This window comes from Amblyomma mixtum, chromosome 9 (genome assembly GCF_055824585.1).
Source record: "Amblyomma mixtum isolate Tamu chromosome 9, ASM5582458v1, whole genome shotgun sequence".
Classification (NCBI taxonomy): Eukaryota; Metazoa; Arthropoda; class Arachnida; order Ixodida; family Ixodidae; genus Amblyomma; species Amblyomma mixtum.
In genome coordinates, this window is record NC_143020.1 from 118,317,616 (window position 1) to 118,334,783 (window position 17,168).

General features: G+C 45.6%; 1 protein-coding gene across 2 annotated transcripts in view; it reads right to left on the reverse strand.

Moving 5' to 3' along the window:
• Positions 1-13,285: 13,285 nt before the first annotated feature.
• The window catches only part of amon (prohormone processing protease amontillado), a 175,175-nt gene continuing 171,292 nt past the window's right edge, over positions 13,286-17,168 (reverse strand). For both annotated transcript variants that reach the window (XM_089561657.1, XM_089561656.1), the window contains exon 13: positions 13,286-16,804. In XM_089561657.1, the coding sequence (XP_089417783.1) occupies positions 16,465-16,804 (340 nt within the window). In that variant the 3' untranslated portion in view covers positions 13,286-16,464. The remainder of the gene's footprint in view (positions 16,805-17,168) is intronic.

Here is a 17,168-nt window from a genome sequence, read left to right on the forward strand (position 1 = left end):
ACAGTACTTCAGTCGAAGGAGGAAGGAAAGTTTGCTGCACATCTTCAATGGCAAGGCGACGGCCACGATTGAGGATAATTTTATGCGATCCGTGATAAAGCCTACGAGACCAAAAACAGAAGCCAGGAAGTTATTCAAAGAACTAAACTTAGAGAAGCTTGAAAAAGGTGGTCATATGATGTGCAAAGGTGACAAGCAACATGTTTTTTGTTATTGTTTTGCAACCCCAACAAAACTGTTTGCCCGTTATGAGGTGCGGCAGAAAGAGGATCGTGGCACAAAGATATTAAGGCAATTTCTTCGACGCAATGTAGTTGGCCCCAGTGAAATTCTTTGATACGTCAGAAAGCTCGGAGGACTAGACCATTTCCTAAAAAAAAAAAAAAACGCTTAAACTGTAAGCTAGGCCTTTTTCGCAAACATTCAGAAGGTGTACCATTTTGGTGTCGCATTAAGAGCTGTAGTTCCTTAATTGCACCACCCTACTGTGGATGTTAATATGGCTTGTTTCGAGAAACTGCGTGGCTGCTTGTTGACGGATTTTTGGAACTTGTAGGCTGCCTGTTATCGACTATGATAGACTCAATAATGATGAAGAAATAACTAACAGGAAACAAGCGACAGCCGGTCAGCGCAATATACGATTTTTCTGTTGAGATTTCTCAACTTGACCGGGCAGGCTAAAAGCAAATCGTGGACCGTGGACTGTGAATTATTCGACGTCTCAATACTTCCATCTATATAATTTTACTCTTATCTGAGCGCAGTTGGACAGCGTCCAGATCTCTTGGACATCAATTTTAAAAGTGAGGTCACTGTGAAATACTGTAATATACTCTAATGAACATATTGGCGGGAATGGTTTATTAACCTTCCAATGCGTTGAAAAATCTTGCTTTTAAAGTTCCTCCTGTGCTCCCGCCTAGTAGTTAAGACTTCTACAGAAAACCTATGAGATGAGTCTATGACAATAAACAGCTGCGAACTACTAGCGTTCTGAGGAGGGATCTGCAGATATATTGATGGTTATATCCCAGTGTTACGGTATGCGGCAAAATTTGGTTCATAAACAAATTCCTTTAAAAAAAAAAGGCGCTTGTCCAAAATTTCTGGGCAGGAGCTAGTTTCATCGAGTTGCCTGTCCGCCTCCGGATGCAAAACTGCTCCCTTCCTGACCAGTGCCTTAGCTCTAGTTTCCTTGGCCAGAATGACTGACCGGTGCAGGGGCCAGTTACGATGTTATGATTCAGACAGGCTGCCAACTTTTGGCAGATTGTGATTGGCCAGCGTGCCAGTCGACAAGTAATGTGATTAGTCGATTATTGATCGACATGACCGTCGTTCGTCTTCTGCCGATGAAGATGAGCTAATTATGCAAATATAAAAATATGTAGGAAGTTAGGCCTTTATCGAATGATCACAGTTGAGCGGAGAGGCGATGAACTTCAGGTCCTACAGCAGGTGACTGCTTATCTCACAGACATGTGGAGTTGAGTTATTTGGGGGATCGTTTCGTCACATTCAGTAACCAGATTTAAGATCAGAGATCGGAGACACAGGACTGTACGAAAAACAATCAGCGTCTTCAGACCCCCAAGTCTAAAACCCGCTCCATCCTACTGCGATTATTGATGAAAAGAGTCCAACTTGTGGCATATTTTTACACATTCATAGCTTGCTTTTTCATGCGGGGACTTCCCTTCAATATAAAATGGTGGATTTGTCTGGCTCATGTCTTTGTGCGTGGGTAATTAAAAAATAAATTTGTTGTAAAAAATATTAAAAATTGCGTGCTTTTTTGTTCCAGAAAAAAGAAGCTCCTGACTGCTATCCAAAGACTGCGTAAACGAGTAGTGTCAGTAAATCGTAGTCAATTAGCCATAATTAAAATTTATGATAATTTGTAATTTTCGTGAGAAAATTCTCGATATTACATTTAACTCCTTTTAAGCCGTCTCGAAAATGATGTTTGGCCATTTCTGGCCGATGACTGCTATTACGCGAGTCCGCTTAACTTCTACGGATATCGCTGCGACGCCCGTGGGGGGCAATATGTGAGACTACGTGTTCGCGCCGACGCGTCCGCAGTTCAAGGCCGGGCCGGTCGTAAAAACTTGCCCCGTTGGTCCGGCTCTCAAAGGTCCGCCGGCTCTCAGAGAGCGCAGCGACTACGCGCCGATCAGATAGCGTCGGAAAAAGACGACTCTGCTCTTCGATTTACCGCCGGAGATATGCGCTCGCATACGCTTAGCGGATGAAAATAGCCGCTCTCTCGGACAGGAAAGCAAAACAGAACAATAAAAAAGAAACAAAGAATGCAAGGCCTGACGGGCGATAAAGTGGGTTACCACTCGGCATCGAGAGCGACAGCAGTCTTGATCTCATGTTTCTGTTCCGTGCGGCGCTTGTAGTACATGGCTTGACCGAGCAAAGCAGTGGTCTGCGTTGCCTCAGCTTACGTTTTGACTGAGATACAGGCTCGTGACGCAAGCGGTAGGTCACGCGCCCCGTCCTCTTCCCTTGCTGGTCTTTAGATTTAATGTACCGTATCTATAGGCACATAATTCAACTCTCTTTTATTACACAAATGCATAGTCTAGGGTTTGTATACGCCCTATTTTCACACATGTACTTAACGATTTGCACTGCATATCTCACCAGCATGAAAGAGTCCAAGTTCAAGCGCCCTTGGATGAAACTAAATGCCAGAAATGCTTTTAAGATCACACACCGGCATACATGGTCACGTACAGTAGGCGTCATACTTAGAGGGAACACGGCAATGCGTGGCCACCGTGCTGTGCCTAACCGCGGGTGTCACGCATTTCCGTGTTCCCTTTAAGTAGGACGCATACTGTACACCACTAGCCGCGTTTACATGAATGCCACAGAAGTTGACTCTAGTAAACTTTTTGAGGGAAAGTGCAAAGACGTCGAGGAAGAGTGTAGAGGACAAGTCAAGCCTTTCCTTCTCAAAACCTCTTTCCCTCAAAAAGTGGTCTGAAGTCGACTTCTGTCGCATTCATGCAAACGCGGCTACATGCTTGGCCGCGTAGGCAGTACGTTAGCATACCCAGGCTATCGTTTGGAAGAACAGGAAGGCGAGGAAGAAGCAGAAGAGACGAGGAAGAGGATAGCCTCGACAGAATACAGATGCTTCCCTGGGCAGTCGATGCGGTGTGTTGGTTGGTTGGTTGGCCTCGAGTAGAATGGCACATACCCACTACGGGGGAGTGGCCAAGACACAGGCGACTCCCCCGTAGTCCCGGCAGTACTCGCGCCCCCCGTTTATTGTAAGTGCAAAACTTTTTCTGAGTGAACAAATAAAAACTGCACATATGGGTCGGTCTACGCGTGGCAGGTCGACCGGTAGCAGAGATCGTTTACAGGAGTAAAAACAACCTCTTTATTTCTGAACCTTTCTTTGTCAAGCTCCCTGAAAAAAAAAACAAAAACAAAAAAACTCCTACGCTCCGTCATCATTCACAATGTAATTATACGCCTGTTATACACTCGAGAGAGCGTCATTTGTGCGTCTTTGTCTCGTGATAAAGTGATTGCGCGCACTTGTTTGCACGTGTATGACAGATCGATTTATGACGTTGGCATCGCTATTGTTTTTTCCCGTGAAGTAAAACTAGGCTATAGAGCTAGGGCTAGCCTATTTTTGGAACGGCCTAAATATGCCCACGACGACGCTCGTTTGCAGAAACGGTTCGATGAGCAACTTTCTGCCAGCGACTGTTCCTGCTGCCGTTCCATTTGACGAACCTGCATTAGGCTACTTCGGAAAGGCGTGTACCGAATGCACCCGGAAGCCACCTGCCATTAGCAGCAAAAGCTCTGTGCTGTCACCGTTTCCGGAATTGGCACTAAAAGCACTCGTAATCGCATCCGTGGCGTCTTGTTTAGTTTGGTCTCTCATCGTGCGCAGATGCTGTTGTCGTACCTTTTTCTACAGCGTTCTAAACAAGAATACGGCTATATGGGAGTGTCTCTTTTTTTTCCGCTGCTGTGTTCCCATGTGCTCTAATTGAATTCCTTATGGCAATGCTCCACCCGACTCCTAGACATGTATTTTTCTTTTTCCTTGCTAATGTTTACCTTTTCTTTTATTTTGCTTGTTCCTTTCTGTTCACCTGTGTTTGATTTGTATTCACTTTTTTTTTGAATTCCAGAGTGCACTGCTCAAATTTTTATCATGTTTGTCATTTTTGTCATTTTTCGCCAACCTGCTATGGTCCCTGATGGGACTGGCAGTATTGTAAATAAAATAAAAAAATAAAAAAATAAATAAATAAAAAGGAGTAAGCTGTTCTCCAGCGCTTTCACTTTTATGAAAGAGTGTCAGCTAGAGGACGACTTTACTCCCTTTTTTATTCTTTAATGCGTAGAGAGTGAGATAGGCTTAAAGGAGACTCTCGATGAATAAGTGCAGCTAATCTAATGAACATCTCGTTCACAAGTGTACGGGATAAATTTTTACGCAGTCATATGTGGTGTATGGAGGTTGGGGACTAGTCCTGTGCGCCTCAGCTCATTATAAAGAACGTTTGAGCTTGGCTCGCCTAATAGACGATTCAGTTGCATGTCAGGCATAGCTACTGGTAAGCATGTGCTCCAGGTACGTTAAATATACGAACATATATGTGCACTTATGTGCACACATGTGTCTATGTGTACATGTGTGCGCAGATGTGTGCCCTGTGACGGCTTTTAAAGCATCCAGTAATCTGGAAAACTAAGGTAGTTGGTGCAAGCTTAGGTATCCTGCAGCAGGGAATCCGTATAAAAATTTCTTCAGGCAGTCTACCCACAGCTTACAGACGGCCTGCGGACCATCCATTGAGAGTTTTGCTAAGAAAAAATAAACAACGACGAAGCAGGCTGGCGAGAATACAAGACTGCGGTTCTTAACTAACTGGTGTCTAACTCGAAAATCTGGCACATTTGTGTAGAAACAACGACAGTCTGGTGACTTCTTTATCTACTGGAAGCCGTTCACAGGAATGTCACCTATTTGAAAGCGCTACTGAAGGCCGGCTGACACACTCTCCACCGGAAATACGGATAGCGCAAGCTTCCAAGATATGAGTCAGCCTGTCAGTGTTTCTTTCTTTTTTTGACGACTGCCATGCCGTGAAAGTTGCTCCACATGGACATTACTCAGAGTGCGTTACAATCACGGCTTAGAACTACTTTCTGTGAAAATTCATGTTACTGTATCTGGTTATCATGCCTGAATTCAGGCCTAAATAAACTTGCACGTCCAAATCCGAATCAGGTTTCGTCTATGTACGTGAGCGCACTTGTTTGTGACTCTCCAAAGAGAGTGCTTATCTCCATTTAATAATAAAAGTGAAACGATCTGGATAACAGAATTATAAAGATAGCTAGCAGTCACTTGCTGCATGACAGAAAAACCTGCTTTGCTCAACCATTCGTGGTTTTGATTTTTCAGCAATGGGGGAATCCAACTAGACTACCCCACAACTGCTGCGGCGTAGGACCCGTACCGCAGAGGTTGCAGCGCGAAATTCTCCCGAAGTGGTGCGTGGGATGAGTTGCACAAAAAAACGGAACTAAACAAAAGTTTCAACTACTTCGTCATGGTTAGTTAGGCAAGTTAGGCAGTCTTCTGCCGTTACGAACAACTGAAGTGGTGGTTTAGCGACATAATTTCCCCCTGTAGCCCGTTTTCGTTTCGGTGACGAACCGCCCTGGTTGAGTAGGACACTTCTCTTTCTACCGCAGAGGTGGCGCGGTGATTTGATCATCAGCTCCACATGCTTGGAGGGCGAGGTTCGATCCCCAATGCCGCCCGGTACGTGATGCTGGGCTCCTTTGAGGTGAAATGCATGGAAAATGGGTATTTGACCTCACTTTGTGCAGACCCTATAACACCTTGTGCCATAACAACTTTTGGCCAAGGTTCTCTGATATGAAATAAGCAAAAGGTCTGAAGCATGACGAGAGGGAATCCTCAAATAGCATTTGGTAGCACCTGTCGTGTGTTTTCATACAAGCTAGGGAGAAAACTACAAAAAAGAGGAAGTAGTGATGTTTCCCACTCTATGCGTGTTTGCCGCGTTTGTGTTCGTGGTAAAAGATGCCCAGTTTAGTTCTTTACTGTCCTCTGCGTACGACAGCAGAGGAACTTTCTCGCAGGCTCATCTTTGCAAAGTAAGCGCACACAAATACCACAATAAATGCAATGAATGAATGAATGAACGGGTCTTCGCCGGCGCAATAATATCTGCCCTGAATGCTTGGTTCTGTAATAGATTTTCTTCTAATATCATGGATCTTTTGCTCCATATTTAATAGAACTCAGTTATTATGTGTCCTTAACCAAACGCATACAGCGCGACAGGTGTGACGAACCACAGGAAAAAAATGGCTGGGGTTCAATGTGGTTTGAACCTCCACTGTCTGAAATGAAGTGTCAAGGGTCAAGGTCAGGTACCAATGGTCATAGTCATATGATCACGTGGTCACACTACCGTAGCTTGGGCCATACCACCACGCAGTTAAGTTCGCTTTGACTTTGTGATGCATTGAAGGGCATTGTCAATGTGGTGCCCACTATCTCAAATCAAATGTCAAGGTCAAGGTCATAGGCCAACGTCAGGTATCAAGCGGTCATAGTCATATGATTACGTGATCATATTATACCTTGGGCCATGACACCACGCAGTTAAGCTTGATTGACCTTGGGAGGCTTTGAATGTCATTGCCGATGTGGTGCCCACTGTCTCAATTCAAATTCCAAGGTCGAAGCCTTAGGTCAAGGTCAATCACCAAATGGTCATAGTCATATGACCACGTGTTCACACTACCATAGTTTGGGCCGTACCACGACGCAGTTAAGTCCGGCTTGACCATGTGAGGCATTGAAGGTCATTGTCGATGTGGTTCCCATTGTCTCAAATCAACTGTCAAGGCCAAGGTCAAAGTCAGGTACCCAATGGTCATAGTTATAGGATCACGTTGTCACACTACCATAGCTTAGACCATACCACCGCGCAGTTAAGTTCGGTTTGACCTTGTGAGGCATTGTAGGTCATTGTCTCATCCGTATCGAAATCGGAAGTTGTACTCCGAGGAGCAGAACTCTCGCTCTAAAAATGTGAAACCCGGCAGACTCCCTCGACGACTGTTGCCACATGGTCACTTGGTGCCATAGGATGCCGGTCGTCTGCGGACGCAACGGCACTCACACGAATGTAGTAAGCGCACAGAGGTACAATAGAATTTATTATACAGGCCAACAATATATCTTACAACAGCATGATAACGCGTGACACGTGTGTTCGTTATTTTTTTTTAAACTCCGTTTCTCGTGTTTCGTGTATAGAGACTCTTGCAACACAGTTTAAACTTACACAGGGGGCTCTGCTCCCGGAGTTTTCTGTTCCCGAACTTTGCTTCTAAAGGTTCGACGCAGGACGTCGAACTGGGGGCAGCGGAGACAAAGCGAAATTTCGCCGCCGTGTTCGATCGGGTTCATTCGCGGAAAAAGAAAAGAGACAGTCATTCGCACTGAGCACGAGAGCTCACATTCGTGCCGAATTTTCGTCCTCACAGCCGTTGTGTGAGCGTATTCTGCTTCACTAGAACCACGAAGCGTTACAGAAACTGGAACCGGAGTCAGCTAACCAAGCACCTACTCCCCAAAGTCATTCACTTGCAGAAAAAGGATTCAGTTTTAGAGAGCGCCTTGGATATCTAATCTTGCGCTGGCTTGTGAGTGCCAGCAATACACGAACAGGTTATCAGTGGAACCACGATTGTGAATTTGGCACCTGAGTAGCTGGTACAAGCTCTAGCCTCCAGAACGCTGTTGCGATGTTTTGATAAGATAGAGCACAGGTAGTCTCGCAGGTTGACCGCTTGCAAATCGTGTGTATCTTTACATGGAACTCGTAAATCTGGGTGAGTTGATAATTCAAGTCCGCTCGCGTCAGTCTGCCCTTGCGAAAAAAGATACGCTCGGATTAAGGTGCGATTTTTTGAGACATACACAAGATGCTAGTTTGCCTGTAATAGAGATAAGAAGTGGTGTTAATAGCCGATATAATACATAAAAAGTGCGGGAATTGCGTGCGCGCAGTTTAACGACCGCAGCTATGACGAGGAAAAGAGTAAGTCTAGTGTTGTGGGGTCTCCACGAAGAGCCAAGATCGCTAAGCAACAAAAAAAGTCATACTAAATTGTTTTTGTTTGATTTGTATGAGAGCTTAGAGAGTATCTTTTTTTTTCTCGTACAACTTCACCGGGTGATTTTCCGGAAATTTTCGAAAGACATAACCTGCAGGGAAATTTAAATCCGACGCATGGAGTGCCATGTGTACGTTTTCTAACTGAAGGAAAATTACAACTTATAACTCAATATTCACATCCATTTTTGCGTCGCCTAAAATGCTAGAACAACGTCCTCGAAGCTTTGTTTCAAATAAAAGCTAAAAGAAAATTAGAATCAATTCTTAAGTCAGTAACTAGCGCTCTAAGAGGACAAACTTTGCTAGGTCAATAAAAGACAAGCCGCAGGCAAATCACGTTAGATGGCAGCATTTTGTCACGGTGCCTTAACGTAGTCTGAATAGAGAAGCGTTAGTGAGTCAAGAGCAGTCTGGTGCGATCAAATATTTACTTTAGCCCCACTATATTTGTGTTTATAAAGTATCAACAGCCAAGTTTCTACATGTACAAAGTGCGGAGTATAAACAGTGAATATATGCATATCAGCGTTCGCCTCAGCGGAAAATATCGCAGATTTATTCGTACTAAGTAAGAAAAAGAAAAGCTGTAATATATTGCAAAACACGGTCGCAAGCATTAAAAGAACACTACCTCCTCAAGGAATTACCGCTTCTGTAAAAATTTCTCACAGTATTAACATTTTATAATTTATTTGAGCACAAGGCTTATTACACTAACGAGTATAGTTTAATGCATCGCCCATAACACGTATCTTCATCTTCAGTAGTTAGCTGCGGCGAACATAAGAGAGTTGTCAGTCGGATGTGTGTTGCTATAGTGAGGACCTGGGGGCAAATCCGAACACTTAGATTAAGTATTTAGATAAACACATTCCACGCATTCTTTGATAAAAAAAGCGGAATAAGCCACAGTCACAAGTCTGAAGTAGATGCAGAAGATTGCTAGCTCGCTGGCGAGCAAGTCAGAGACATTTCTAGGATCGCGGTAGGGTTCCACACATTGGAAACATCGACGCCGAAGGGGGCGATCTTTGTACAGCCGAGTTCAACACATACAGGGATCAAGACTACTCTAGAGTTCGTGCTCCATATAGCGTTATAGTACAGCATCCAGGTAAGAGAAAAAAAAGCAACCGCGAAAAGTTAGACGATGACGTGGTCTTATACACGGAATAAGTGAGTGTTAGGATTTTTTGATTTATTTTGTTTTACTTTAGGAAAGCTATAGAGCTAATAGGATGTGGTCGCACTCTGGGCCTGGGAAGAAGATATGATCTGCCTTTACAAAAACTTCTTCAGACGGTCTATAGACTCTCGATAGACTTTTTGTCAATAAAGCCCATAGACTTTCTATAGACAGATCCAACAGATTTGTCTATAGAAAATGCAAATCGCATAGACAGTCTATAGACAATATATAGGCTTATGGTCATACACCTTGAAGTAGACTTTTGCCTATAAACTATGAATAAACAAAAGGAAACATCTACAGGAAGGAAATAAAATTTATACGGAGTCAATAGAAAGTCTATGGACCATATTTATAAAGGTGGCTTTCTTCACTGCTGGCATGGAGGGCACGTTATAGGGTGTAGGGACATAAATATATATTTCTCACTTTTCTGTCCTGTCAGTCAGTCTGAAATCACATTTGCAGAACACTTTTTTTTTCTTTTCGCATACTTTTCAGAGAAGCTCTGCGCGCCGTCGTTTCACTCAGGAAGGGCACGAACAAGAGGCTGTACTATAGCAAACATAAATGTCGGTAGCAGTCTGGCGTCTGCTACTAGTTAACGATTACTACTCTTGATTAGCGTTAACCTGACTAGCGGTGAAGACTCGCGCTTGGTCCACTCGTCACTACACAATGCAGGCTACGTGACATCGAAGGAAGAAAGCAGAGCCCTCTATGTAGCGAAAAGCCGGGGAGCGAAGCTGACGTATGAGATAGCGTGCGGTCATGTGACGTGTTCCCACTTTGGGCGCCAAGAAGAGACCTTGCTCTGGCCAAGATCTGAAACGATTCTTCGGGATTTTACATTCACCCTGACATTCTGCCTGTAAGTTTAAATATGCGTGAATGCTGGCCTAATCTTTAGCGCTCGTTTATGTTTTTTGAAACTGAGAGGCGTAAACACACATAATGGCTTCTGTCTCGTCTTAAGTGTCACATACTGACACATAAGGCAGTTGTTAATTGCCAGACAACCTTGATTAATGCTACCGTGAGGTCTCATCGTCATTTGCGGCGAAGATAACGCAACAAATGACGTTGCACTGCTGTAACAGGTCTATTTTTCTCGGGTTCGAGTTGAATCCAGAGTTACAATAGAGTCCATTAGACACACTGCCGAACTGCATCTTTCTGACGTCACAGAATATCAAAATAAATCAATTATAAACCCATTAATAATTGATAGCGTCAGTAAAAACCTTTCCAATATTACGCCGCATTCTAATAATCTGCGCTTATAGAAACAGGAAAAACAAAAAAAACTGATCTATAAAGGACCATAAACGAAATTGATAGGACGCCATTGCATTGACAGGGTGCCCTTGCATTACATTATATTACATGGTAAGTGTGAGCGTTCGTTTAACAATCTGCCAGTAGTTTAGTTGGGTAAGTGTGAGCGTTCGTTTAACAATGTGCCAGTAGTTTAGTTGGGGCATCCCAACGGGCATTAAAACTCCCATGGATGTCTTGCGGACGTTTCAGGATATCTCGCGGACATTGAGGATGTCCGCAGGAAGTTCAAACGAGTTCCAGTGCCGATTGGGATAAGGACGTGAGCGGAACGTCTCGCGGACGTTGAGGATGTCCGTAGGACATCCAAAGGAGTTCCAGTGCCGATTGGGATAAGGACCTGAGCGGGGAGCTCTTCATGTGCCTGGAGCGGGTGCGCCGGCGCATAAGGCAATAGAAAGCGGTCGTGCAAAAAGCTCATACGGCGGCGGGGTTTTGCTCTGTCGGATTGCCGCCGCGCTCGCAGTAAGCGTCACAGCGACACGACGTCATACACGTGGGAAGCTCGGAACTGTCGTGTAAAATTGCGGGCGTCAGTGCGAAGCACGCGGTATTATAATACACGGCGGGGAAAATGATACAAGCGGACAGAGAAATGCATGCAAACCGAGCGTGGGAGGCCGACGGATCAGTCTGCCGACGTCCGTCGCTACCCCTATGCTGCGTCTCCGTAAAACGGTGCAGTACTGACTGAAGGTATAAGGCCCGAATCACCCAATGAGAGGTCGCGTTCGAGAACTCGTTTGAACGGGGTGCGGCTTGCTGATTGGTCGGTGCCTTTGCGAACTCAGCCCCTGATTGAACGATGCCCGGCCTAGCTCTCCCATCCGTGCACGTTTTCTGTGAAGCAGGGAGGTACCTGCTTCCGGCATCTGTCCTCACACCATTAAGTTTTGTCTACGTCTGCCAACTTTGCGGAATAAGGTTAGTACTAATACTTAACACAAGAAAGAAAGATAAAAAACAAAACAAACAGTAAAACTAAGCGGTGCCGCGACTGTGGAGTTCCTGTAACGGGAGACACATTGCATTTCGTGAGTACATGCTTTGGCCGTTCACTGGCTAGCGAAATGCAGCCGACAGAATGCGTGTCGCGTTACGAGACAGCAACCGCTGAAGGTTCGCGCATGCGCACATGTGCGTCCGGTTTGGTTTGCGAAGACTACATCGAGCGTATGTCCGCGACACGCAACACTCTTCGTTTGCTTTTACTCTTTTTTTTCTTTCGCTGTTTTTTTTTAGCGCGTGTTGAAATGCAGAGGACGCCGCTCGTGGAAGATGCGGGGGAGGGAATTGTTGAAACTTGAACCGATCAAGCCAATGTCTGTGTCCGATATGTTGTTTTGATTTCTGTCTTTCAGAGGCTTTCTAGCGAAAAGGGGAAGTGACAAAAGAGGTAATGTAATTCCAGACCAGCACAAGGTAGTAGTGCTATAAGTTGTAATATTTATTGGGGGATTCTATTGTTCACGGGTGAGATAAGCCTGCACTACGTGTAAAGTTCTAAAAGGAAAATATGTGACGATTCCACAGGGCTGTTGAAGACCCGTTTCTAAAAAGTGTGTACATAGCGGTAGAGAAACGAAATGGCTTTTATTGTGCGTAGTAATTTAACATGTGCTCACAATGACACCATTCTATTCGCCTGCTTTCAGCAACCTGACATTACTCTGGTTTTATGATAAAAGACTGACATCACCCCGTATCTGATACACCAGCACCAGTCTTATATTTAAGCTTGTAGAGATCTGCATACATCAGATTGATTCACTCTTGGCCATGTTTGATTGAAATGTAATATCTTAACTTCTTCGCGATATGACTGTTCCTTTGCTGAATGAGGAAACACTATCTCTGAGCTTCACCATGGCATTTGAGCATCGCTGGCCGGTACTGAACAAACTACTTTCTTTCTTCAGCGCTTCTAGTTTTAGACATGCAGCAAGTAACTGTAGTTGCGTCGTTCTTGAGTGGCGTAGTTTCAGTGGACGATAAGTAACAAAGCACTATCAAACCTTTCAGCGGCCAGGACAGCATCTATAATTATATTCTGCGTCAATACCTTTAGAAAAACGCATTATAGACAAAGATGTAGCTTGAAAAGCAGTATTCGAGTGCTCAATTTCATATCGCAGAAAATACAATTGTAAGCAAAACTCTGTACAACTGTAGTCCAGTATGAATTGAGAGTGGCATAATTTTTAATTTACCCCTTCAGGTAACGTCCCAAGCACCCACAGTCTTCCTGCTTGGAGCAAAGGGAACGAGACGCAGTCGGAAAACGAAATCGCAGGCGTCTTAAACAAGGCGTTCTAAACCTCTTTTTCTGGTTTTTGGTCGAGGTAAACACCGCCATTAAAGTTCTGACCTCCCGCAAAACTCCCTCTCTCTCTCCGACTCCCCATCCTTACTTAAAGTTCTAACATTCCTTCCTTTCCCTCTGAATCCCCATCCGGTTCCCCACCCCCATCCCAGGAAGAAAGTTTTATTAAACAAAATGTAATGATTAATACCCTCCCCCCCCCCCCCTTTTTTTTATTCTAGTCCTCCAAACATCACTAAACAACTCTGAACTGCAGCAAAAATGCTGTTCATTGCTTCATAACAGCGACTGGTTAAGTTGGATTTTACATCGAATCTGGAGAGTATTATCGAAAGTGCCTTGGATTCAGTTCAAAAGCGCACCCGCACAATTTTTGATTTCGCTCGTCATGTGAGCATCTAACATGTTTGCTTACTTAAGGTAGATAAAGCATGGTACAATCTTACCCCCCATGCATCACAGTGCGTAGTCATCATATGACTCCATCATCTCGTCGACATCAAAGACGCGATATGCTAACTCATAGTAGAGGAACATACTTGAACTCTGAACACTTCGTTATAAACTTGTCTGTCCCTGAACGTGCCTTTTTCTTTACTGAATCTGGTAGTTTATAACACATCCCTTCGATGACATAAGAATATATCGCGGCATCCGAAGCGTGAAGACACCCGGAGAAGAATCGGCGCGCTCAAAGCATCTTCGTGCATCGGAACATCCCGAAGGCAGAAAATAAGAAAACTGAACTTCAAAGAAGATGTCAGTTCCTCTTTTTGTGGATGCAAACATATGTATTTTGTTCTTTATGCTTTCGGAGGTACTTCCGGCCTGACAGTAGTTTGCTTTCAGGCACAACGCACGCTCGCGCCTTGGCGAGACGGGCGTCAGACACAACGGTAACAGCGAGTGAATAGGGGCGTACAGAATACGAGCAGCCGCGTATTCGACAGACTTGTGACGGATTGGCCGACCCGAAGAATCTGACCACAAAGGTGAGGGGTAGGTACAGTTCCGTCTTCTCAACAAAGCACAGCACTCCAAGTTCCAAAGTGTTTTCTTTAGGAGCCCGAAGAACGGTGAAGGTCAACAACTCTAGGTGCCAAAAAAGGAACTCTAGATGACCAGCTTGAGCATATAAAAAAGAAAATCACCATAAGTAATTAAAATGTTAACGACCGCACATACAGAGCGGCCAGGTAAAACGACATTTGGAATACGCACTAAGACGTCATAAAATAACTAGCATACCTTCCAGAGGCATTCATAATCTAGTAAAGCTGTGCGATCATCAGTGGACATTAAAGAACCTCGAGCCTTCTGAAAGCGCTTCAGGGAAGTACAGGTGCGCATTGCAACTTGCGCCAACTATGTCTTGCGACAGGGCCTAGTGAAACCCTAATATTGATTGCGGCGCTGTATTCTCCTTTTGTTATTTTTCTGCATACACCGCTTTAGGCGTGTTTAATGTCCGCTGACGCTCGTACAACTTTACTGCAAACACTGCCATAGGCAGAGAGAAGGACAATAGCACAGCTTTTCCGCATCCGTGATGACAAGAATAGGCCTTACAACAGACTGAGTAGCGTAACACTGGTAACGATGAGAACATAATACATCCTTGAAACTGCTGCTATCCAGATCATGGCACCTCCCCCCGTTCGTTTCCACTCTCCGACAGTTAAATAAGTGCAAGCTTTTACAACGCAAAGAACTCGCCGCCTGGCTCCCGACCATCGATCAGTGTGGGAGGCAGGACACCGATGATCTGTACAGCGCTCGGAACAAGGGGTGCTACACTCTTGGGAAGACAGAACAGAGGGTTTATGTTCGCGAACGTGCGACGGGAACGGCCCGCTTGCAGTAACAGAGAGGGTTTCGATGTCCCGGCTACAGAGCTCAGGTTCGTTGGCCGCAAAGCCCAACAGCGCTAGCCAGAATTGCGTTGAACTGAGGGCCACACATTTGGCGAGGTATGTCTTTGAACGGGATGGAAGGGGCACAGAAGGTCACAGAGTGTATGGTGAGTATAACGTTTCCTTATCAAGCTTCCACAGACTCGGCAACGGCATCATGACTCGCAGCAGAACAGCTCATGAGGTTCTGTGCTCTACACGCATAGCGCTCTCGAAAGTTTTTTAGAGTCAATTGCCGCAGACGGGCTCAGTCATATCCAGAATTAACGAATGTGCCCTGCGGTGCGAAGAACGCGATATCTGACCGTACATATTCAGCTCAGGGGCAACGCTTGCGAGTGATGAGGAGACACCTGCGTGCCGACCACACATACAAGAACACCAAACCGCTATTCCAGCTGCTGCTGACATATTTCGCTTTATCCGCACCGCAGCGCAACGCTTGTCAGCTGTGCAGTATTGTTCCCCTCTGTGCCCCGTATATGTTACAGGGCGAATTCCCTGCAGGAGTCGTTCCATAGAGCGCAAGGACGCAGACCATTCAGTCCGCTATGATTCAGATAAACCAGCCGAGGTCATTGCATTGTATAGTTCTGAGTGTACTAGCACAGGTCATACGAACTCTGCCCGTGGCAGCGAGCCGCTCCTAACTCGGGTACAACCCCCGTCAAAAGTATACAGCCCAAGGGGTTTGATTGTGAGGCCTACAGTCTGCTTCGTTATGCATCCTCAGCAACCGTAATCTCTCGAAAGAAGAATGGCTATACGTCCTTAATTCCCCCAAGCTTTGGACTGTTAGACACATTAGGAAGTTCCGTTAAACAGCTTAGAAGCAAACCCCTTGGGCTGTATACTTTTGACGGGGGCTGTACGTCCTTTGCAAACTGGCCTGGTACACTGAACAGCGTCGCAAGAGTTTTTGGCTATCGTTAATGGGCGTACAGCAGCGCTTGAAACGTTCTCGTGAGCTTCAGGTGTGCAAAAGGAAAAGACACTCGACACGAGGTTGTAGCGGGAAACGATTGCGGTCGTAGTCCAATACGCCTTGCGCTCACGTGCGCACGCGCAGAAAACTTACTGAAGGTTCTGCGCTTGCACGATGGCTCGAAGCACGTTTTGAGCGCCATATATCACGGCTGGATTATCGAGGCAATGAATCATTGTAGAAAGAATCCCGGTTCTTTCATAACTTCCTATTAGCGTGATTCGACTGGGTACAAAACGCCTGCCCGGAAGGGTATACATAGTTCAAGATCAGAGAGTGACCATGGGCTTTCGGTGCGCTTACTGGCTGACTGCGGCCAGCAAATTTGAGCTCTGTAACCTCAGCATAGCCGTAGAGGCTCCCGCCCGGTAAGCCGTGGTTTTTTCCGGTTCCTTGCCCGTTGTATGCCGCGCGTCTGGTCATATATGGTCGTCGCCGTCGCGGTTTACGTCGGAGGTCGTCCGGGTTTGGTCTCAGAGGGACCAGGCCCTCCCTCAGGGTCTGGACCCTCTGTGGGCGGCCGCGGCGCCCCGACGCGTTGACTCGTGCGCCTTCTTGACGATGGCCAGTTTTGAGTTGTGGTCATGCGCCGGCAGGTCGACGTAGGGAGGGTCCCGGGTGCCGTGGATCATGAGCGTCCACTCCTTGAGGAAGCCCCGGGCCTCGCCGCCGTCAGACCTGGAGTCCTTGGGGTCGCTTCCGCGGTCGATGTGCGCTTCTAGCGTCCACCGGCCTCGAGGGTTTTCTCCCCAAGTGTGCGTGGTCATAAAAGGCCACTTTGTGAAGCCGTCATGGCTGTCATCGTCGTTGGGTCGCCGGCTCAGAATCATGGATCTGCGGAAGGATACAAGTGTCAGCGTATATCGTTTCGAAGGGATATGAAAAGTCAACGCGCTAGTCTAAAGCGTTGCGTCAAGGAAAGAATGGTGTCGCAGCCATCAAAAAACACATAGAACTTTCGCACTTGGGCTTTTTCTTACGAAAGTTCACAATTGTAACATTACATGAGCACAGCTTAAGTACAGCTGCCACGCTAAACGAATCTTCATAAAAGGATGAAGCGGGAAATAAACTATAAACGCATGAATTAATTTTGCTAGCTCAGGAAAATCGTTGCATTCAGAATAGTTATAGCTTAATAAGTGTATGAACAGCCCAACTGTCAGCAAGAAGCGCTATCGCACGGAGCAGTTGGATG